Source organism: Psittacula echo, assembly GCF_963264785.1.
Source record: "Psittacula echo genome assembly, chromosome: Z".
Taxonomy (NCBI): domain Eukaryota; kingdom Metazoa; phylum Chordata; class Aves; order Psittaciformes; family Psittacidae; genus Psittacula; species Psittacula echo.
In genome coordinates, this window is record NC_137742.1 from 16,255,032 (window position 1) to 16,278,437 (window position 23,406).

Sequence of the window (23,406 nt, forward strand, 5' to 3'; positions counted from 1 at the left end):
GTCACTGTACCCCACAACCCAAGTCATTTTCAGACCAAAAAAAGGCCATTGCCACTCATCTCCAAAAAGTCTGTTAAGTGAGCTTTATTTGTTTATTTTTTAAATCTTATTTTTAATCTACTTGTTGTTTTGTAACCAGACAAGTTGTTCCCAGGTTGGCTCAGCCTGCTCATGGTGGAATGGTCATGGTGGCTGCCAGGAGAACTGATGGGTTACACTAGGCAGCTCCCCTGCTCCAGCACCTCCAGTTTGATGCCAGCACACTTCATGGCTGCCAGCGTGCAATGACTGACTGTCCTCCTCCTCCCTGTCGACTCCATTTGGATGCAGTGAATGTGTCTCTCTTCTTTGGGGCATTGGTAAGGCATCAGGCAGGAGCACTGGGTCTGTGTCTCTGGGAATGAATGTGTTGGAATTTTAGCTGCAAATGTCATGACTAAACCCATATTTTATAGCTTGACAACATGTCAAAGTCCAGTGGGAAAAAACATTAAAGGAGGCTCATGATACATTAGTTACGAAAAGCCTATAGTCATACACTAGATGGTAGGGTATTAAGACTAGATACAAAAACAGCTTTAAATGCCAGGTTTTGCAGCAGTGGTTTAGATACAGAAGCAGAAATTAAGTATCTATTTTTATTCACTGACTTTCCCTGACCTTTCTTTTTAAAAAAAAGATTGTAAGTTGACTTTCTGTTCCAAATTATCCTATCACAGAATGCTGCTGTGAAATGGAGTCTTAAGGTCCACGTTGTGTCAGCTCCTATTTCACTAAAGCTTCCTTTATGAATGCTAAGCTACCTGCTGCTGGCCTGTGGTAAAGCTCAGTCCTGTGGGTTATTTCATTACCCATTTCTGACCTAATCGGATTCTGACTCTTCATATTCTTTCCCAGAAATTCCCTAGGCATAAAAATAAGTTTCTGCCTTCCCTTTCTTAAAACATATGAAAAATATGTTTTCCTCCATTTAGCAGTATTGCAGTGTCTTCTGCGTCTGTGTTGATACGAAATACACATCCTAAAATCAAAACTTCAAATTTCTGACTGTTTGTGCACTCTTATGAGAAAGAGGGCTTTCATGAACATGGTGAAGAGGAAAGTCCAATTCAAACCTCTTGAGCACCACAATGAATACTTATGTATTTTAATTAATTAATTATTTAATTAATTATTTAATTAATGTATTTTTTTGTCTCTCTCATTTTTCCTCACTGAGCAAGGCTCCTCTGCAGGCTTTTGAGAGAAAAACACTGAGGTGCTGGCACAGAATCCAGCTTTAAGCCACTTCCACAGTGGGAGCAGATCTAGGCTTCTTAGGGGCTCTGGAATAAATACGCTCAATATATATTTTAAATTATAGTCACCTTCCCAGAAGCCCAAGGTGTCTATAGCCTTCACCAGAGCATGTTCCTTCAGGGCCACAAAATGGTGATGCCTTCTGCTTCAGCCTCAAAAGGAACATTTCATGTAGTAATTTTGTAGCCACGTACTACAAATCCTGTGCTACCAAAATCTTTCATCTTCAAAACAGGGTCTCAAGATTGCTGCACACTGCTGTTGCTTTATTTATCATAACAAGACAAGGCGTGATAAGGATCGTATTTGTCTCTGGAAGCAAGTGAAGGAATAAGTGTGGCTGCCACTCAGCCTTTTCCTGGCAAACACTCAACATGTGCAGAGCCAGCCAGCACCTCAGATATTTACAGGAAAACCTACTGCTCTTATCACAAAGTTACACAGTAAATAGCCAAGTTGCACAACAGTGTTTATAAAATAATCCTCTTAGGGATTTCATCAGCTTAGTGAGTTCATTAAAACTTCTAATAAACACAGTTTTCACATATGGTTGTTCTCAAATTTTACCAGTAAGATCCCATTAAGCCTGCTGGCCCCAGTCTTACTTTTTAAGTAGCATCATGATTTAATTTCATAATTTAGTTATATGCTATAGAAGGTGTGGCCGAAATTAACTCCTGAATTATAAACTACTGGTTATAGTAGCTTGAAAGGCAATGGGCAATAACACTGCCAACTACATTTTTGTGATTAGAGATTCAAAAGTTAATTTTACTGAAAAAGTTCCCTTCATTTCCAAGTTCATTTTGTGCCTCACTAATGGGAAGTGTCAATCCTACACCACTTGTGGGTAAAGGGAAAAGGCGTGTATCTAGGTATAACACTTGCTATCAGAAACACAGCACTGACCACAGTTCCACCCTCCTCCTACCGTAAATTGTTCATATTGACCACAATGCTTGTAAATCTCATTCCTGGAGCAGTGAAGGAGTCATTGCATTTTATTTTTAGATCCAAAGGGCTGGATAAATCCCACCATTCGAAAGTCATACCTGGACACTCCTCCCAGTCATAGCAGGTATCATAGCCACAGGGAACTTTCTTCAAGCTCTTTGTGGAGAGCTTTGCCCTTTCAATAGCCCAGTCCAGGCTGAAATTATCATGACAAGGGCCAGCATGCAAGAAATGAAATGACTGCTCTCCAAGGCACAATTCAGCTGAATACTGACAGCTGGGCTTGGTAATATTCTGTTCAGAAGCAGCATGTAGCACACAGATGTCTTCTGAGTAGTGGCTGGCCCAAGGGAAAAAGAAAAATTATTTTAGCAGGCTGTGGAACAAGTCCATGCTTCTAAACACTCCACCAGCAAACACTGCAAAGCCATGGCCAGGCTGGGTATCTGTCTAGGCAGTCCTAGCTACTGCAAGACCTGGACCTGTTACAACATCATGCTGTGAGCTGAGGAAGCTTTGGTCCCGTCAGACAGATGGGAAATGGAGGACATGTGCCTACACAAGAAATCAGGAAGTGCTCTTACCTCTGCAAGATGGCTTGTCTGAGTTAATGCAGCCGTGCAGCTGTGTGCCTCAGTCTGCCTCTGAAGTTAGTTTGGGACCAGTGATAGGCAAACACAGCCGTGCTGCTTGTAGTTTCTTTCTGTATTGCGCTTGTTTCCTGAATGGATTCATTCTCAACAAGTACAGGCATTTCCAAGCAGCACTATTTTGTGGAGCCTAGTCATCTCCCAAAGAGAGGGAGCAATACCGTTCACCTTGTTTATGTTTCTGAATTAAGTTTATAGTGTTAGTCAACAAAACATTTCTAGTTCTCAGAGGATTTGGCCCATGTATGTTTGACAACATCTATCACCCCCTTAACATGCTCTCTCTCTTCCCAAGGGCTCTTAAGAGAGAAGACACTTGGTTATTTGGGCATTGACATGAATGAGATGAATCTCATGCCAAGGGACTTGCCTGCAGTCACACAGGAGCCCTGTGGTGGAATGTGTTTTGATCTCAGCACTACAACTGCCCAGCTCATATCCAGTTTGTGGTCACCTTTCCTATCTCCAGACCCACACCTGCACCTTGGCCAGTCATTTACTAAAAATCCTCTAGAATAACCCTCAATTCACGTGATTGCTCAATGGTCTCTGTAGGTCTTGTTGTGTGGAGATAATAAATCCAAGTTCCATACATTTTCATATGCTCTGGATTCTGAAACATACAGTGTATTTTGCAAAATGTTCATCTGAAAAAGGTAAATCTCAAACATAAGGAGCATGACTTGTTATAGCAAGGTGATGACAGTGAAAATACAGAAATTGGAGGAATAAAGAGAAGAAAAGGAAGACTTGGAATCTCCAGTAGCAGATGATAATGTATATTAGAAGGATGTGCCATGGTGTGCCATTTGGTTAATGTCATCATTTGTTTATTTCACAGGCTATATATGTGGCTGTAATTTGGATACAGAGGCATAGGTGCCTAATATCTGAACAGAAAGTAGTGCTGAATTGTTGTTGTGTTTTTTTAGTCTGTTTTGTGTCACAGTGGATTCTTGGCCTATCAATGGAGAAACTTTGGCTTTTCTTTTTCTAATTAAAGTAGTTAACTTACCCACAATCTTCTTCTGGAGACATACAAACACACTGAGATCCAACCTGCTTTTGTCCTGGATTACAAACACCTCTAATTTTAGTTTGCACATCTGAAACAATAGAGTGAGAGTTATTGTAACTAGCAACAGAGTGAACAAAAATATCTTGGACTCCTGCTATGAAACCTAAAATGGATTAATTTCTACCTATCCTTTATTTCTCTCTTCAAAAGCTGCTGTGGTTGAGATTCTACAAGTAGACATCAGTCTTTGCAAAAATCACTGGAAAATCCTGTACTATGAGAGAAGCTGAAGTTTTAGTAGAATGCATTCTCTTACTTTGCTTTCATAAAGCCTTGTTAATACAGCTGGGGGTTGTTTTGTTTTTTAAGAAAACAGTTTCAGTATCTCAATTTCATAATTAAATGGTACGGTACATTGCACCCAAAAATTTTGAACTTAATGCAGAAGTTTGGGGATGAAATTATATGGCACTGTGGTAGGCACAAAGTAAAACCAAAATTAATCAACAGTTGTTATACATCTTAAAACCAGGCAACTAGCTAAAACTGTGCTGTTAATACCAGCAATATAGAAACAATAAGGTATCTGCAGGCATACTGACCTTTTCCGCATGTAATAGGTCTCAAAACAGGTGGTATCCAGGACAGGTCTTTCCCACAGGTATACTGTGTTTGACCAGTGACTATAAACCCAGCCTGGCAGCTCACCTTCATGGTTTCATCAACATTGTACTGTTGCTTAAATGGGGAAATTGTGACACTGTCAGATGTTGGTGGCCTGAGACATACCGAGGCTGTAATAAACAAGAAATAAGTATAATTCCTGATGGTTTTATGGTGTTTTTATGGTAGATATTTACAGCAAGTCCTAATGCTTCATCTAAAGAGCCATAAAGGCACTTAATAACACTGAACATTTGACTGACATTCAAAACTAATAAATATTTAACACAATTAAGTCTAGAAGTTTTCAGTGAACTGTCATAGTCTTTTAAAATATTTTTCAATCAATAACTAAATAATTGCAATGTGTTTCTACTGTTTGCTAGCATGAGTAATTTAATTTTACAGTTTAAAAATAAAAATGGCATTAACAGCTTCTTCTTTTTTTTTTTTTTTTTTTTTTCCCACATGAAGCCAGTAACAGAACAATTAAAATTAATGGCAGTAGAAAACTCATAACTTGGTGTTATTTTTTTTTTTTTTTATAAAATGAACACTAAGTCAGTGAAATCACACCAGTTCTGGAAAACTATCAGAATCTCTCCTGTTAGCAAACCCAGATCAGTTCTGGTCCTTACTTCTTAACTGGAATGTAAATACTTGAAAGCTTCGATTTATTGTGGAAATTTTGAAGGCAACCTGGGTGGGTGGTGTACCATTTAATACAAAATGTGGTAGACGAATTCCTCTAAGAACACTTTCTTCACCACAACTCTATCAACTTAAAGCTAGCTTTGCAAGTCTGGAAACAAAAGGTGAGTCCTTCTGGTAAAGATATTTGAAAGCAGAAAAGAGAAGGACCTCTCGGCATCCATCTGAGGGCTTTCTAAAGCACTGAATATTACAATGTCCTTACAAAGAATGTAATAGTTGTACTTCTGAATTGAAAGAGGAATGATGCAGTGACTCAGCAGGCTTTTGCTGTATCTACATGAAATACCTTTTTAAAATGCCATCTTCTCAAACATCATTACAGATTCTTTTGTTAAGACCTGCATTAAAATGTATTTTTTTTTGCCTTTTTCTTCCACTACTGTTTCGTTGCTGGGCTAAATTAGTTTTCTCTTTCTTACGTTGACATTCAACAGGTTGCTGCATCCAGGTTTGATCTGGCAGACACCGAAAGAATTGATAGCCACTGAGAACATGACCGCTCACACAAGCAATTTCAGCTTCTTCCCCCACAGCATACTGGTTCTTTTCATTCTACAAAAAAAAAAGAAACAAAAAAACCCTCAGAAATCTATGTTAATGAGACTGGACATTGTTGAAAGAAACAATGGTAAAAGCCTTATGATACGATGTAATGAATGCGTGTTTTTCCTACTCTGGAATAATGAGTCATCCACTCAGCCTATATAATGGTATGTTTGTTCAGCTGAGCTACCAGATGTCATGGTTACAAAACAAGAATTCAAGGACCACTGTTTGAAATGAGTTCTGCCTTGCCTTTGCTTCAGTTGCTGGTGGACTTTGATGGAATAGAGTCCTACAGCGTGCCACATACACAGGAACGTGCTCACTGGCATAGTACTTAGCTTGAGTGTAAAGCGCATGTAGCAAAGAGCTGTAAAATTTCCCAGTTTTGCAATTAGTATACTTCCCTTCTGTAACACTCATTTTTCATGCTCACCCTAATAAAGCCATATTCTGGTGGGTCTGGCCTGGAGCATCCAGACTGAGGTTCATCAGTCAAGACATCCTCTTCTCTCCTGGCTTCATCATCATTTATACAAGGAGCAGCTCTAAAAAGTAAAAATTTCTTGCTGTGTTGTATCTTAAGCATTGGTGTCACCAAATGACAATGGCAGAATGTCAGGAGCTTTGGAAAGGAATGCTGCTAGTGCGTCCTGTCCCCCTTTCCATGGTAAAAGCCCAATATTATTCTATTAAATAAAAGATGATGAACATGAAAATTTGCAGGTGCTGATAGGAGTGATATTGCAAGAGCATTAAAAAATGTGATAGATACAGGGCTACAATTTCTACTGACATAAGTCATGAAATATTTTTATGGACTAAGAAAAAGAGGTGAAGAACAACAGATGGCAGAAGTCTCTAAGAAGTCCATGTGATTTGGCTGGGTTTAGTCAAAACCCACCTGCTGCCATCAGGCAATGGTTAAAGGAGACTAATCTCTGTGAGCATGGAGCCATACAGCCATGGTGCCTAAGTGAGATGAGTAGCAAAGAGCTGTGGAGCCCATTGCTTTTAATCCTCTGCTATTTGCTCCAGAATCTCCTCTATAGTCATTACAGCAGGGATGATGAAAATCCTGCTTCAGCTCTTGGTTCCAGTAGAAAGACTGAATCTCCACAAAGCCTTGCTCTTGAAGATGCAAGAAACTGAGCCAGTTTGGGGTTGGAGTTAGGGTTTTAAATTGAAACCATGCAAAACAGGTACATCAGACATACTCAGAGTGGAAATATGAAAAGGTTAGTGGTTTCAGTGGAATTCTGTCTGAGATAAGTTCAGACCTAGAGAATAAGATGTGATATTCAAAAAACAGAACCTGCAAACTCCCATGAAAGGAAACAGATGAGTTCTCCATGGTTTTGGACAAGAAGCCATGTAAAGTAGTGTTAAGAGGCCTACAGGCACACTTTATATGTAATTCATCAGTCGTTTCTAGGAATGAACAATGGATACAACCAAACTTGCAGCAAGTTCGAAGATTTTCAGGTATTTCCTTCTCTCAACCACAGCACAGAAGTTGAGAGAGATGTCTGCTATTTCTCCTTGGTAGTCACAAAGCCATTTTGGAGGGCTCCTTAACTCTGCCTCATGACTAAGGAGATCTTTTGAATTACCATCTTCTTACCTGTCTGTGAACACAGAGACATAGCAGTCCTCCTCTTCTTCCTGTTCACCTTCACACGGCTTCCCGCCATTCACAGGGGTGGGGTTATTACACTCCCGGGTCCTTCTTCTTTTGAAGGAAGTATCACATGAACTCCATTCAGACCAGCAACCCCAGTGGCCATCTACAGCATCTGCGGGAAATAAAAGAAATCCCATCTTTTGGTAGATCTGTACCATACATAGTATTTCTCTTAAGGCCGCATACAAAAGAAATGATGGTAAATTCATTATAGCGACTTTCAGAGGATTTAAAATTGTTATTCTTAAGGGATTAGATTGTATCTAGAAAAGTGTTTTTTCAAAAGAGGCCAGCCAAATTTCAGCTGCTTTATGAAAACCTAAAAAATACCTTTCTTTCTAGTTTTGATCACAAGTAACATTCAAACCTAGGAGCAGCTAATTTGTATTTCAATTGCACATGCAGATGTTTGAGATTTTGTAATGCTGACAACCTTTTTACGTAGGGCAGTATTTAATGAGTTATTAAATAAACCTGAACTCTAACACCATGTCTAAATCCCTAATACACACCATATGCAAGCAAAACTAAAACACTACTGTCTTCTTTTAACCCTTGTCTTTTTTTTCTGTGCCACCATGAGGCATATATATAAAAATATATTTACACATCCTTTCTTTTCTGCATAAAAGATACTTTCTACATTCATCTCTACCTTCATATTTTTGATTGTTCATTTTTTTCAAAGTATTTCTTTATCAGGGTCGCAAAATGAGACCTGTAACTGCCTTAGTGATTTTCCTTTTGTCCCCTTTTGGTCCTTGAATATAAATATACATAATCATAAGTATAATGCTGGAAGTCTCTTCTGCTTCCCATAGGCATGGCACTAGTGCCAATTTAATTAAAAATGCTGTTTGCATGAAGTAGTTCTTTAAATTTTTCAGAATGATGATTATGTTCCCTCTCCTCAAGACAACTGGGTTTTCCTTCAACATTGTAATCAATTCTTACCTCCATTAGCCATTTAGTCTGAAGTATAATAGGCTATAGGGAAAACTAGGGAACTGGTTTCATAATTTTTACATCGATTATCTTTGATCTCAACTTCATAAACATTGCTGAAAAGCTCATTTGCTATTATCTTAATTAGATAGCTAAGGAATCTTCTACCATGTCTTACAATTTCTTTTGAGTTGTGCCTATTCAGTTTGATTCTTTATTTTCAATCCTATCTTTATTCTTACTCTTTCTGACCATCATCATGTAGTAAGAAGTGCTAGGGATTTAGTAATGGAAGTTTATTTCAGATTAATCCTTGATTAATAGATACCAGAAGGACCATATTTACATTATGACAGTATCATCCAAATACCTGATTTGTATCCTGGAGCTCGTGTCTCACAGCTTTTGCCATAGGTGCCAGCCTTGCACAGGCAGAGGCACTCTGTCCCGAAAAGCACAGGTCTGCCATTGTTGGGACATGGGGCACACTGACAAGGGTCAAACCTTCCCACGTACTCTCTCAGGGCTCTCTGCAGGTTGCGACGTTTGGTCACGGCGCATGGCACATTTTTCACCAAATCCATGATGGGTGACACCTGGAAGACAGCTGTTCAGTAAGCAGTTACGTAGACACAGCAGTGTCCTGCTGGGAGAGCTGCAGCACTTCTAAAAGCTCTGGAGTCTGCGTATGAAGCCATATCACACAGGACTCAAGCATACTGAAGGTTGTAGATGCTTTAAAGGAGCATGACAGTGCTATACATCTATATGGAAGTATTTAAGGCCAGGTTGGATGGGGCTTTGAGCAATCTGGTTTAGTGGAAGGTGTCCCTGCCAATGGCAGGGGATTAGGACTAGATAATCTTTAAGGTCTCTTCTAGGTCAAACCATTCTGTGATTCTATGCTTATCCTGTTTATACTTCTTTTCCCCAATTTAGGGCTCTATGAGCCAGTGGAAAATGAAACAAGTGGAATACTATGTCTAATAAATCAGAACACTATAGGTGACATGGAGTTTGTTTACATGTGGTTCCTGCCATGTGAGACAACCCTACACTGCCTTCAGAAGCTCAGCATGTGCAGTTAAAGATCACTGCATTCAGGCTGGTTTTGCTGCTTGCCTTGAGTGCTTTGACACTGCTGCAGAGTGACTGTTGTGCCAGCTGTGGAAGGAGGCAGCTTCCTGCACTTGCAACAGTGCTGGCATGCTGCATTATATGAGCAGGACAGAGATAACAGGCGACTGCTGCTTTGTTTCAGTTTGGCTATGTGCCATACCTTGCAACAAGTGAAAGAGCACAGGGGCAAAATGTGTTCCCAGCACCTTGGACTGCTTTCCTGCGCAGTAGGAAAGTCCTGTCAAAAACACAGTCCTGTCCCTGTCCATGCCTGAGCTCCTGCTGGTGACACAGCAATTCATTTGTATTCCTCCTTCTTACTCTAATTGTCCATGGACAATGCAAACCTGGTGTAGCTTAGAAACCTACATGCACAAGAAGCAGTTCAAATAAATGCTTTGTATATTTATGTTAAGCCCATATACATTCATATCACACACAGCATCACATTAAAAGACAAAACACCCTCAGATCTTTCTGAAAAACTGTTAACTGGTGAGTGCTTTGCTACTTCAACATTTTTCTTATTCTTCTCTTACCTCAAAGTCAATCACAATAGGATTGTCCTTTACTGATTCCAGCCAGTTTGTGAAGACTGTGTGTTCTGGAAAAACCTCCTTTTTCTCCCAGGCCAGAGCTGCAGCATACTCTGCCCTGCCACCCTTTACCAGAGAGACCGATCGTTCGGCCGACTCCAGAATGGAACCTAAAAGGGGATTTCACCACAGTATTGTCAGACAAAGGCTCCAAAGATGGTGGATATAACAACAACAGTCTGAAAGTGTAAGAGGATACAAAACAATATACTAAGATTTTTTGAAGCTTGGAATAATGAAGTCTAAGCTCAGAAAAGCAATCCCTGCTATGACAGCAGCCTGTCAGTCTTTCAAAAGAAAATGTCTGAGACCTCAGGGATAGAAATATTTAGAACTACACAAGACACTGAAAAAATTGCAGGAGGTACAGCAGGCTTTCCTAGAATACACACTGTGAGGCAGGATCTTTATTCCTAGCTGTTAACACCTGAGTAATGTGAAATGATTATAAAATGAGGACAAAAACATGTAGGTGGTGATGAAATCCCTGTTTTCATTTATGCAGAATATGACTCTTGCCATTCTTGCAGAATGCACCATCTTTCCGTCGTTCCTGAGACACATTTCTGACATTGCTAGTGAACTCCTAGATGTCTGCTGACATGAGAAAAATGAAAGAGGAAGATCAGGGAGTATATTATTGTTGCCCAACTCTCTCAATGAGCCCTGAGCAACCCTTAAAGATCATAGACTCAGTCATGATCATGTGTCCATTTCCCATTACAGTATGCTTGGCCCTGGACCCAGGGCTATGGGGAATGTTTGTCAGATATGTGACTGACTGGAAGAGCAAGTGCCACTGGATCTGCAGCAGTGGTGCTTCAGAGCAGAAGAGTAGTGCTTCTACATCATAATTTCTTTTATATGTTTTCAGTGCTCTCTACAGAGACAGTGAAACACTGGCTCCTCTGGAAGAGCATCTGCAGCTCAGCAAAGCTGGGAAATCACCTGGTGCTAAGGAAAATGGTATCTCTCAGGGTAAGTAACAGGACACGGGCCCTGTTTTCATCATAGTCACCTTCGTGTTTCACAGTCATCCTGTTTGTGGTGCATTTGGTACTGACTTTCTTTTTCTTCCGGAAGAACACACGCCTTGTTGTTTCTGTTCGTACACACTCTGTTGATTCATCCACTGCCAGGCCTAGAAGTATCACAGAGCAGCAGCTTCATACACATAACCACATTACATGATGGCATCATGCCCCCAGCCTCCCACATTGAGGTGAGACATCACAGGTCTCCCTGCTGCTCACCCACCACTGGAGATTTTGCTACTGCAGGCACTTGCTTCCCCAGGTACCAACAGCATTGCACTGCATCATGCCTACTATACGGTTTAGGTACCCTTCCATACCCACGCAAGTTACAGAAATAGCATTAAGGATCACAGCTTTTAACTTAAAATTTCCACTTGTATTGTGTTTTCATTTTGATAGTCTGGCAGTCATGGAAATATTTTTAGAATAATTTCTAATAAATACCAACAACTTCAATGACTGTATCCCTAAAAATACCACTTACACCTCTCAGACTTGAGTCCCACACTGGAGTATGCTGGAATACCTTTTCCTGGTGGCACCTGGTCTTGACCTAAATTACTTTTATCAAGTAAGGAACCTCTTGAACTCTTCAAATTAATATAATGTAACCAACATTTATTCTTGTTGTTTATCCAGGCAGTGTAATTCCTGGATCTATGCAAGTCTAAAGGATTTTTTTTTGCTGTTGGAGGACTTACTATGTGGCGTAAGACCTAAAAACTGTGACAGGGAAATGCTGGTAAGCATATTGTGAAAATTTCTTCTTAAAGATTACATACCTGAGTTCTTCAGTTCCTCAGAGCTGTACTGGTAAAGAATGTCATAGGAGCCACCCATCTTCCCAGAGGTGTAGTAGTGAGTGCCAAAGTCATCAAATATTCTGCTGTATAAAGCATAATTGTACTCCAGGGGCAGGTGGTTAAGTGCTTTTAGAAAGACGTCTGACAGCTGCAGATCTGACTGTTTCATTGTGAAGTTTGCAACAGAAGTTATTTTGTGGACTCTAATAAAGTTGGAATTCTAGAAGAAAGAAAAGGATAGTCATAGCATCTACATAGGTAGTTAATTGCAGAAAGTAGAGAAGCCAAAATTATGTCCTGAGATATGTTGCTAGAACTAATTAATCATGTGTATCATGCTGCTTTAACCATGAACAAACTATACCTGGAGATTCCAAGATCCCTGTGAGGTCCTTGAGGACAATGCTCATTATTCCTTTACATTGTGGGTGTATATAGCATTCTAAAGAAAATTAGGACTCCCTGAGCACCTACCAAACAGAAAGCAAAAGGATTCCTGCCAAAACAAATATACCAGGAACTGATAAAACAAACAAAAATGTCAGAGGAAAGGCTTGGTTTGTTTGCAAGCAATCTGGTGAGTGGCTATTTTGGATGCTAAGTCAATGTCATAAAGTTTCAGAATACATCAGTCTGCTAAAACTAAACCACAGGAATAAAGATCTCATTGAGTTCAAGTGTCAGGGTAATAATATTGGAGGCAAAAGAAAAGAAAGTTCAAAAACTGCAAACCTCTACCTACTCTTACAAAAACCTGATGTTTTTGAGACATCTAATTCATATATTTTTTCTAGAGCTAGAGGCTTTTAACTAAATAGAAAGGAGAGGAACAGAAAATACTGAAAGAAGGGATTTGTAGATTGTCAAAAGGAACTGACAGCACAAGGCCAAAGCAAAAAGATCAAGAGCAACAGGAGTGGCAGAAAACTGGAACAAATGACCACCCAGCAGATAGGAAAAATTCGTTATAAAAAAAAAATTGTTACTGATTTATACATGGGTGCTTCTGCTGAATTTTGGTGCTGGTAGTTTGGCTCTACTCTATTTCTGTCTCCAAGGTCACTTGGCTTAGAAGATTCAAGGATGCATTTAGACAGGGAGGTCTCCAAGCCAGGAGTGAGCAACGTAACACATGAACTGGACTTTGGCTCAGTCCTGCACAGCAGTGCTCATTTCATTGCCCTCGTTTGCACATTGGAAAATAAGCTAAGGATATGCAGCTTTCTGCTGCAGTAAGAATTAGTATAGAAGAAATAGTTATGTAACACTTCCCAGAGTTGTACTCAGCCCCTAAAATTCCCCGTGGTTAATCCATTTTTAGGATTTTCAGGTGATTTAGGTTCTTATCCTCAATTTTCAGCTGTACCAGCTAACATTTCAATTATGACATACAAAATTACAAGCCTCTTTGGCAAATGTTGATTCTAAAACCTTAGCTGGTTTTGGCATGCTTTTCATCTCTTGCATGCTAAATATGAATTTCTGCTTCACATGCATCTTGCATTTGCATTTGCTGCTAGTGAAAGTATTCTAAGTGCTTTTATTACTAGCAATTAAGTGTTCTTATTACTAGTGATTTACCTTACAGTTGTCAAACCTAGTGATTTCTCTGTTAAATCCCTGAGGCTCACACAGTATTGGAAACCCTCACTTGTAGAACAATCCCAAGAAATTGGATTCCAAAGTCTTTAGTTATTTCTGGGCACATGTTTAATCATAGTGGTAAAACCTGGTGCCTGTAGCAAGCTTGACCCATGAGTAACAGGTATTAATATAAAATATTAGTAGGCTGGAAATTATTATTCCCAAAGAAAGCCTGCTCTGAATCAAATATGAGTGCTTGTCCTGAGTTCAGATCAAAACATTTAAAACACAGCATTTCACCAGCTACTAAGAAGGAGAAAAATGACTGCTACAGCTGAACCCAGGACAGTACTCAAGTTCAGTTTTGATACACAACTTCATTGACAAAGGGGACTGAACACAACCTGAGCTGAACTGATGTTGAGGCCAGTAGTTTTAGCTGAAAATTTTCTACGAAGCAGGGTTTCACCTGAACATGCTGGTTAAGTAATCTTTTATCCCAAATATCATAAGCGGATTTGCCACAGAATCATGTCTGTCTCTGACTGACATCATGTCCTGGGTTCAGCAGTAGCGTTCATTTTTCTCCTTCTTAGTAGCTGGCACAGTGCTGTGTTTTTGACTTTCGCCTGGGAAAAGCGCTGATAACACCAATGTTTTTAGTTGCTGCTTAGTAAAGTTTAATCTGACCAGGGACTTTCTGAGTCTCATGCTGTGCCAGGCCAGAGGGAAAGCTGGGAAGAAGTGGAGACAGGACTCTTGACCAAAACTAACTATCCTGAGTTCAGCAGCAGCAGTCATTTTTTTCTCCTTCTTAGTAGCTGGTGCAGCACTGTGGTTTTGACTTTCAGCTGGATATAATACTGATAAAGCCGATGTTTTCAATTGCTGGTCAGAATGTTTACCCTGACCAAGGACTTTGTGAGTCTCATGCTCTGCCAGGGAGGAGGAGAAGCCGGAAGAAAGCAGGGACAGGACACCTGACCCAAACTAGCCAAAGAGGTATTCCATACCACAGCACGTCATGCCCAGGGATGTAACTGGGAGTTACCCAGAAGGGGACGTCCTCTTCTCTGTCAGGCTCATTTCCGGCGGGTGGTATCGTATTCTCTTCCCTTGTTATTTCTCTTATCATTATTATTATTGGTGGTAGCAGTAGTGATTTGTGTTATACCTTAGTTACTGGGCTGTTCTTATCTCAACCCATGAGAGTTACATTCTTTCGATTCTCCTCCCCATCCCTCTGGGGGTGGAGGGGGGGAGTAGAAACTGTTGCTGACTTGCTGACTGGCTTAAACCACGACACTAACCAAAGATGTATTCCATACCACAGCACGTCATGCCCAGGATGTAGAACTGGGGGCAGCTACTTGGAAGGGCTAGATCACTGCTCGGTCAGGCTGGGTAGCAGTCGGCAGGTGGTGAGCAGTTGTATTCTCTTCCCTTGTTATTTCCCTTATCATTATGATTATTGGTGGTAGCAGCAGTGGTTTGTGTTATACCTTAGTTACTGAACTGTTTTATCTCAACCTGTGGGAGTTACATTCTTTGGATTCTCCTCCCCATCCATCTGGGAGAGGGGGGAGGAAGGGCGGGGGGGGGGGAGTGAGTGAACAGCTCTGTGGTTTCTGAGTGACAGACTGAGCTTAAACCACAACACATCACCAGTGACAGAGATGGCCTCTTATCTTTGAGCTCTCAGTTTTTCAATTGTAGTTCAAGCAGTCCAGCTCAATTAGCTCCTGCCAGAAACACTTGGAACATAGGTTAAGGGAAAGGGCACAAATTCTGATACAGAGCGTTCAGAAGCCCTTTGGAGTAACAGCATGGGAATTCAGTGACAGAAAAAGGAAGAAAATAAATACTATGTAATAGCAACAAACTGGAATACTTTATAATGAAAGAATAGAAGAATAGTTTATAATGAAATGTGTTGCATAATATTCCAGTCCCATGGTAAGAATTTTTTGTTATGTTTAGGATAGAGAAGAGTGCGAAGTGGCCACCTAGACTCACCTGTGCAAACAATAGCCCACCCCTTACTGCCATTAAACTATAAAAGGGCACAGTCTTATATCCCACAGTATTCAACTGTATTAAATGTGCAGAATTTCTTGGGAAAAAGGTTTTCGGTTCTCAGAAACTTTTCTGTGAATGTGTTATTTCCGAGATTATCTTTATGATCAAGTACATTTTGGCAGCCTTAAGACTCTAATATGCAAGTTAGTCACCAAATGAGAAACTAATGTAGAATAATTCCCAGCACATGCATATGTACAACATTCTTGAGTGCACTTTTTTCTTTTCAGAGTTGTTCACTCCTGTTAGTACATGGCATTCTCCCTACTTAATCTGTAATTATGACAGGAAAAGGAGTGTTTTACCTGATCTGATAATCTCAAATCTATGTTAAATCTATACTTTTTTTAAATGAAATAAGTTAAGTTCATGAATTCTATGCTAAAACAAGCAGTGCATGTTGCATTATGGAAAATATGTTACAACCAGGAGCATCCTGTAGTTTTAGAAAAACTTTTAATGTGTGATTCTAGTAATGTAGTTGTTTGCTTACTTGTTTTTTTAAATGCAATGCCAATGCCTTGATAAGGAAAGAAGCCCCTGGTAGCTCAGTTCTGAAATGAGCAGACAAAAATCAAATCAAATGAAGAAATCTGAGGCAACATTCAGTTACCTTTTCATATGAGGCTTCAACAGCTTTCTTGAAGGAGGAAGATGATGTGACTTTAACCCGTTTCTTTCTTGCAAATAAAAATGGGACACCAGAAGATCTTTGAGCACCATGAGTGGATGAACTATGGCCATGAGCACTATCACTCAGGGGAGTTAAATCATTGTAGAAATCTGATGTTACATCATCCTCTTCATCTTTCATCTGTAGATTTAGTAAAGCAAAACGCATTTTCCCAAATAATAATCTGAAACAGAAGCCTACTGAACAATGAATTCTTGATTTTTAAGGAATAAAGATGGCTGATTAATTGAGACATGGCAGTAAGCTGAAAATTGTTCTTAACACTAAAGATGAGGCTGAGAAAGGTTAATAGGTGAGGTGAACACTAGATAAGAAGTAGAATTACAAACAGGCATTTATACAAGACAGAAAAAAAGAAAAAGGCATGTTATAAATTTTTTTTTTTTTTTTTTAAATTTCCCACCCTCATGCCCCAAAGCTTAGGAATAATTTTCAATGAAGTATTTCAACAGACATTTCAAAGACTGTCAGACCTTCATGCTATGTCCACACTATGACTAAATCCCAATCCCACGGCTTCTATATTGTACAAGGCAAAGAGCTTCATGTTTTCTGTCTTGTCTTCATAATTCCCAGCTTAATTCCCAGTAGGTGGAGAGGAACTGGGAGCAAACCTGCCTGATCAAGTTGATAAGCCTCAACGGTGCTGTTATGCAAAGCACAAAGAAAACTTTAGAATCAGTTCAGAAGTTACTAATTTCCCAAACCCCAGGTGTCTGAAAGATGCATTTTGCTTTCCTTCTTTAGACTTGTTTAATTAATAGGGTTACTAAGGAACCTGGGAGGTGAGATGATCCATTTCACCACTTCCGTTCTGCAAGAAGTCATACGCTTTTGCATGAAAACATACTGGAGTTCCAAAAAGAAAGCCTGATCCAGTGACCCTTCTATACCAAAGGCTGGTCTAAATGTTAAAAAGATACAGATATGCTTTCAAAGGTCAGATTCACAAACCCTTAACACTTCTGCAAATGGACATCGGTAACTTAATAAACCACACAGCTTTAAAGTGACCTGGGCAAACCAAGGCTTGTTTTTCCACATTGAATATTTATGCACACAGTAATTTTTCACTATTATTTATAAAACCTACATGTTTAACAATGAGAACAAAAAGGCTTTGAATAATCTCCCCAAGGAAGTGGCAAATTCCCTAACACTGGACACTTTAAGGTTTGGCTGGGCATGATGCTGGGACATCTTGTCTAGACCATGCTTTTGCCAGGAAGAGTGACCAGATGATCTTTGAGGTCCCTTCCAACCTGCTATTCTATGTCATGGCCAATCCAATTGCAGTTTCCATGGAACATATTAGGGTGTCCTTTCTTCAGTTGCTCCCCTTCAAGTAATACTAAAACCTCACAGCACTCCTGGCAAAAAATCAGCAGTTCAGTTTTCACACATTAATTGAGCTTTTTTCACATCCTGCATTCTGAAGGACCAAGGCTCAAATCAAAACAAAGACATGGCCATGAGGAAGCAAGAGAGAAGCCCAAATCAATAATGCTGACTGTGCAGTGAGTAAACACAGATCTGAAAGGTGTGAATAGAGCCACATGACTGCTCAATTTATCCCTTTTCCACACATCACTTGAAGAATGTCCTGGCCTCACAAAGTTGAGAAATCTTGTCCTAAACCACAAATTACTGCCTAAGACTTGAGCACACAACTTGGACTGTAATTATGGCAGTGGTTTTTCAGCCAGGAGTTGATCCTTGAGAATACCTGAAAGCTGACAGCCTCCAGGTTTGCAGGAACACGATAGGATTTCCTTGTCTCTTTGTGCTTCACTGTGGTGCATTGTCCTCCACTGAATGAGTTGCCAAGGACTTCCCCCCGGCTCTCTCCCGCCAGAATGTGAAATCTAACAAAAAAATATATCCAGAGGTTAAACAATTCCAGAAAAACATATAGACTTGCAACTTTTTGTGATATATAGCTGCACTGAAGATTTTACAGGTTTGAATGAAATGGCATTAACATCTGTGTTATTTAACTGCTTTGAAAGAAGTTCCTCTACAAGAACATCTAATTCACCTGAAAAATGCTGCAATAGCGACCGTTTTTCCTACTTTTCATCTGTGCTTAACCCTCTAGGTAATTCTGATATCAGTATGAGACAGTCACTCTTAAACAGAGAATGGCTTAGTAAAACGAACAAGCAGTTCTCCCTTTCTGCTATAACTGATGTTGAGCAGAGTGCACTGAGTTCAAAATTCAATTAAAAAATGCATGACTACCTGGGATAAGCATCCCTTGTTTAGGTCTTATACTGCTTAAATTAGTAGCCTGGAAGAGGTGTTGGTTGGTATCATGTAAAATGTATCATAGACAAAGAAAGCAATACCCTCAACACCCTCTTTTTTTTCTGAGGCACTAAGCATAACTGAGATGGAAGTTGCCAATATGTGGTGCTAAGGTTGCTGTGAGGCAGGAAGGGTAACTCAGAGAGCAGTGCTCCTTGACAGCTCTTTGTCTAGTCCAGCAGCTTTGCAGAGCAAGACTGACAGATGCAGTGGGCAACTATTAGCCTGAAGGTTTGGCTTCATTTTTACAATTTCTGCTTAATTTTAATATGAGAGATTGTGTATTTTAACGTGATACTTTCAAATGCTAACTGGGGATTATGTTTTTATGTAAATTAGTGAGGTAAGAATCTCAGGTTTATGAAAAATAAGAAAAGATGGCTTACCCACTGCCTATTAACTGCACACCTGGGATGCTCTCATACTTTCTGTTGCACACGGTCTTTATCCTCCCACAATTTCTTTCATCAGAGTTGTCCCCACAGTCATTTTCTCCATTACATTCCAATTTTTTTGCAATACAACGACCTGCACCAGAGAAACAGCATCAGCAATGCAAAGATTCAGCATGTCAGAATACAGAAAAGGGTAATCTGTTTTTTTCCTTAGTAAATGTGTGAACTTGTCTTAGGAATTAGTAGTGAGGCAGTATAATACATAGATTATTCATATGAGAAATGGATGTTTCATTTCTGCCAGTTTTGACTTGCTTTGAAGATGTGAAGGCTTAATTTTAGGATCAGCAAAAGGATATGAGAATAAAGCTATTTTAAGGCTAATGAGGTATATTTAAATGGAAGTAAACAAGAAATACCAGAAATTCAACAAAAACAGAGTGAGTTTGTGTTCAGAAAAACTCTATGGATATGTTTGTACATGAAGAATTTGTGCAAAGAAATATTATTGGAACAGTGCTGTTGTCTAGCTATCGTGGTCATACTGACATCCCAGGCTAGAGACTGCACTTGAATTACTTCTAGTTACAGAAGAAACTGTAAACATAAGCTGCTACTAATTCACATGAAATTCTTAAGTAGACTTCTGTCTCTGCTTCTTTCCCCTGGAATGTGTGTATGGAATATACAAGACCTAGATTATCTGGACCTTTCTTGCCTCAATGTCTAATCATTCAACTATCTAATAGTGCAACAATATGCAATGAAGATTATCATTACCACTTTCACACTGAAATTTATTCTTGCAATCAATTTCCACTACATTGCAGAGCTTAGTCGGGAAGCATGGGCGGGAATCCACCAGTGACTCCGTACAGCCCTGACCCCCAAACTGAGATGGTCGCAGGAATGTCCGGACACGAAACTGTAAGGCAGAAGAAATAAAACCAGGGTGCTTTGTGTGAGCTATTTTTGTAGGTGAGTGCACCCTCAGGCACAGTCACATGCCTCAGTGCTGCTGAAGCTTTTATCAAAACCAGGGTCCCAAAGGAAATAATTATTTTTGTCCTTACATCCTACCATGCCATCATCCCAGGAAAGGGAGGCAGTGATCTGGAATCCAAGAGCCCCACTAGCCCTGACAGAGCACATATGATGAAGCACTTGACAACCTGGGCTACATCACTGGAAGAATCTAAAGTTCAGTCCCTATGTGTTCAGTTTTAATGGTACAGCAGGAAATGGTGTGCAACAATCTTAATGGAGATTTTTCACGTTCTTTATCATCTCTGTTGAAATAGAAATACTCTGACAGGCGCATGTAGTGTCATCCCCAAACCATCTGGCTTGGCTTCCACACATGGGGCCTCTTGTTTGAAGAGCACTGGATGAACTGGGAGAAAAAAGTGGTTTACCTGACAGTTTCTGTTACCAAACATGATCTGGAAGCAAAATCTAAAGCTTACTGGGTTTTCTTTCCCAAAGTCACTAACTCCATGCAGAATAACAATGCTGAATAAATGCTGCTAGACAAATCACTTCAGATATATTTTTCACTCTAAGGGACTGGTGGTGAAACTTATCTGCATGGGACTGAACAGTTGCTCCTCTAAGAATTTTTTCCCACTGGAAAAGCACAGTTCCTTGCAGAATTCTGTTACTTCTATCCCTGTAGAGAACTACTGAACTCAAACAGTGCAGGAAGATATCTAGTAAAAATCAGTAACCAAGTGAATATGAAGGGAAAATGCAAGGAACAACACCAGACCATCTGAAAGCTTTTGAGCTCAAGATAACAATTACTTGTACTCCATTTGGGGTTCATAACACTCACTGTATTACTTGTGTGAGCATCCACTTCTTCATCTCTTCCCCTCACTTGGACCTTGCTTACACTAATCTTCACACTTAACCTTGGAAGTCATGTTATTTTAACAGTTACTTATATTTATCACAAGCAGTGATCTTTATATGTGAGAGGGGAAAATGGATCACAGTCCACAAAAGCATCTTTTTTCTTGAAGCAGCAAATATGTTGCACCAATATTTGAAGTTAACAAAAATGAACAATGCTTCTACATATGGGTGTGTAACAAAATCAGCCATTTAGGAAGATATAGATTACCAAAAAAAAATTCCCCTTTTAGCTCTTGCAGCTCACTGTCTCCCACTTCCATTGTTTCTCCCTGCTCTGCTGTCATATTCTCAATCCCTGTTGCAGGATAGGAACCCCATGGTGTGGTTTACATTCACACCTAAACCAGCTTCTTCATGTTTTCCTTAATCCTGCGTGGGCATCAGAAAGTTATATATGTATGTAAAGATATACTTAGGGTATCTGACAGGTTTTTCAAGATTGTTTTTCAGGCACAGAATGGATTTTGGAAGCTGAGCAGGACATTCAGAGAGTCGTATACTGCTTCTGCACAGAAACAGAGCTTCTGTCACAATCGACCTCAAAGCTCAGACCCAGCCACATAACTACCCCATGCAATCTGCACTCCCCTCCACTTCCTAGAACCTAACAATTGCCAGGACTCGGTTCCTTTAGGTCAAATCCACTTGAACTTGACTTTTCCCCTGTTCCCTCTCTGCCATCTCACCTCTAAGTCTATCATCAGTCAACAGATGCAAGCCCAAGAGTAAAAAAACACATCCTGGGGTTTTATTCCACAGATACTAAGCATATCCACTTCAGTTTTGTGTAGGCTGAAAAGGTTGGAGGAATGGTGCTCTGGATTTTTTAAAAGCAATCTTAAATTGATCCTCACTACCAGTCTGACGCATAGCCTGAGAATTTCTAGCCACTGCTGGTTAGGATTTGTGGGTTAACTCTTTTTTAGTAGATGATTACATCCTATTTTTCTTATCGTTAAAACATATAGAATGCTATGGATAAGCCAAAGATACTGTGACTTTCTCCTGCTTAAATAAAAATGCAAACTCTACAGCTTCATTTATCCTTTAAGTGGAAAAATCCACTTTAATTGTGACAATGGAACTTTAGAAGCAAGTTCTCATAAATGGATTTACTCTTTTTTTTTCTACCTACTTGTTTTTTAATGCACGGGTCACATTCTGACCAGGGGCCAAAGTCTCCAAGCTGACAGTTGATAGGACATGTTTGCTGGTTACATGCACGAGATTCCTGCTTTGTGCACAGCTGGTCACAGAAGTTTTGACTATAATATTCATCCATCCTTATTTGCCTAAAAATAAATTTCCAAGTTATGCTAGGAAGGAATCACAGATGCTTTCTAACTGTGTATGAAGGCTGACACAGAAAATTATTTGAGCCCAGTGAAAACAACTTGAGAGATAATAGGTAGTTGCAGAATGCTAATTAAAAGAAAAATACAAATATGCTTTATGTTTACACAGCAACTTTTTCCACTTCACTTCAACTGTCCCAGAGATATACAGAGGCTGTACAGAAAAAGCCAGCAGGAAAAGAGGGGATTTCTCATAAATTTAGAGTATACCACTGCATTGCATCTAACTTGGTGCTGCTGAATCTTTATTTGACTTTAATAAGATTAATAAAATTAACCATACAGAGAGAAACTTTCTGTACATTTGCCAGCTGGAGCTGACTTATCCCATGAAAATGCTCTGAGCTGGGCAGAGCTCCCAGAACAGGGCACTGGGCACTGGTCCCCCCTTACAGGGGGCTCACTCTCACTACATCTGTTGGCAGATACAGGTTTGAGGGAGGCACTGCAATGCTATATATATATAATATTGTATTTTTTTAGTTTTTAAATTAAAATATAATATGTCCATCGGGTAAATTGTTTGATATGACACATTTTCTCAGTATATTACAGAAGCTGGAGCTTCAGGCACAGGTCCCCCTCCTCAGAAGTGTTGGGGTCTTTTTCTCTGGGAATAACTGGAGACAGAGAACTAATGAAATAGGTTGGCCCTACCTGTGCCTGGTCTGTGTGCCATAATTGCAGGTTTGTGAACATGCAGACCACGATCCCCATGGGTAATGTTCACAGTAGCATCCCTGACTGCTCCCAATCACGAGGCTCAGCAGGATCAGATGCCTTAACATAGTCTTGTCCGTAGTGAAGATGTCCATCTACAGCACATGGGCAGGTAACAATAGCTCAGGAAACTGTCATTTACAGTTATTCCTGTATCCTTAGAGAGACATTTTTTCTAATTTGCAAAGTCTATAAATCTACTTCATGATACAAAGTTGCTAGGCAATGTACCTAGAAAGGGGCAATAATGCAAGACACACGTTTATCAATAATTTAATTAATACTTTCAGGACCAAAAGGCTCAGTGGCCTTGTTGGACACTTATTTATC

The 23,406-nt window shown here is 39.8% G+C and overlaps 1 protein-coding gene across 1 annotated transcript; it reads right to left on the reverse strand.

Annotated features, from left to right (window-relative positions):
- Window positions 1-212: 212 nt before the first annotated feature.
- C6 (complement C6) lies at window positions 213-23,171 on the reverse strand (the record flags this gene model as incomplete). Its single annotated transcript, XM_080638761.1, has 17 exons — window positions 213-394; window positions 2,352-2,593; window positions 3,919-4,009; window positions 4,524-4,715; window positions 5,718-5,850; window positions 6,278-6,389; window positions 7,466-7,637; window positions 8,841-9,066; window positions 10,129-10,295; window positions 11,204-11,326; window positions 12,005-12,245; window positions 16,302-16,502; window positions 18,109-18,247; window positions 19,076-19,217; window positions 19,865-20,009; window positions 22,137-22,293; window positions 23,014-23,171. The coding sequence occupies 17 exons, from the start codon at window positions 23,169-23,171 to the stop codon at window positions 213-215; spliced, it is 2,823 nt and encodes a 940-aa protein (XP_080494887.1).
- Between the last annotated feature and the right edge of the window lie 235 nt (window positions 23,172-23,406).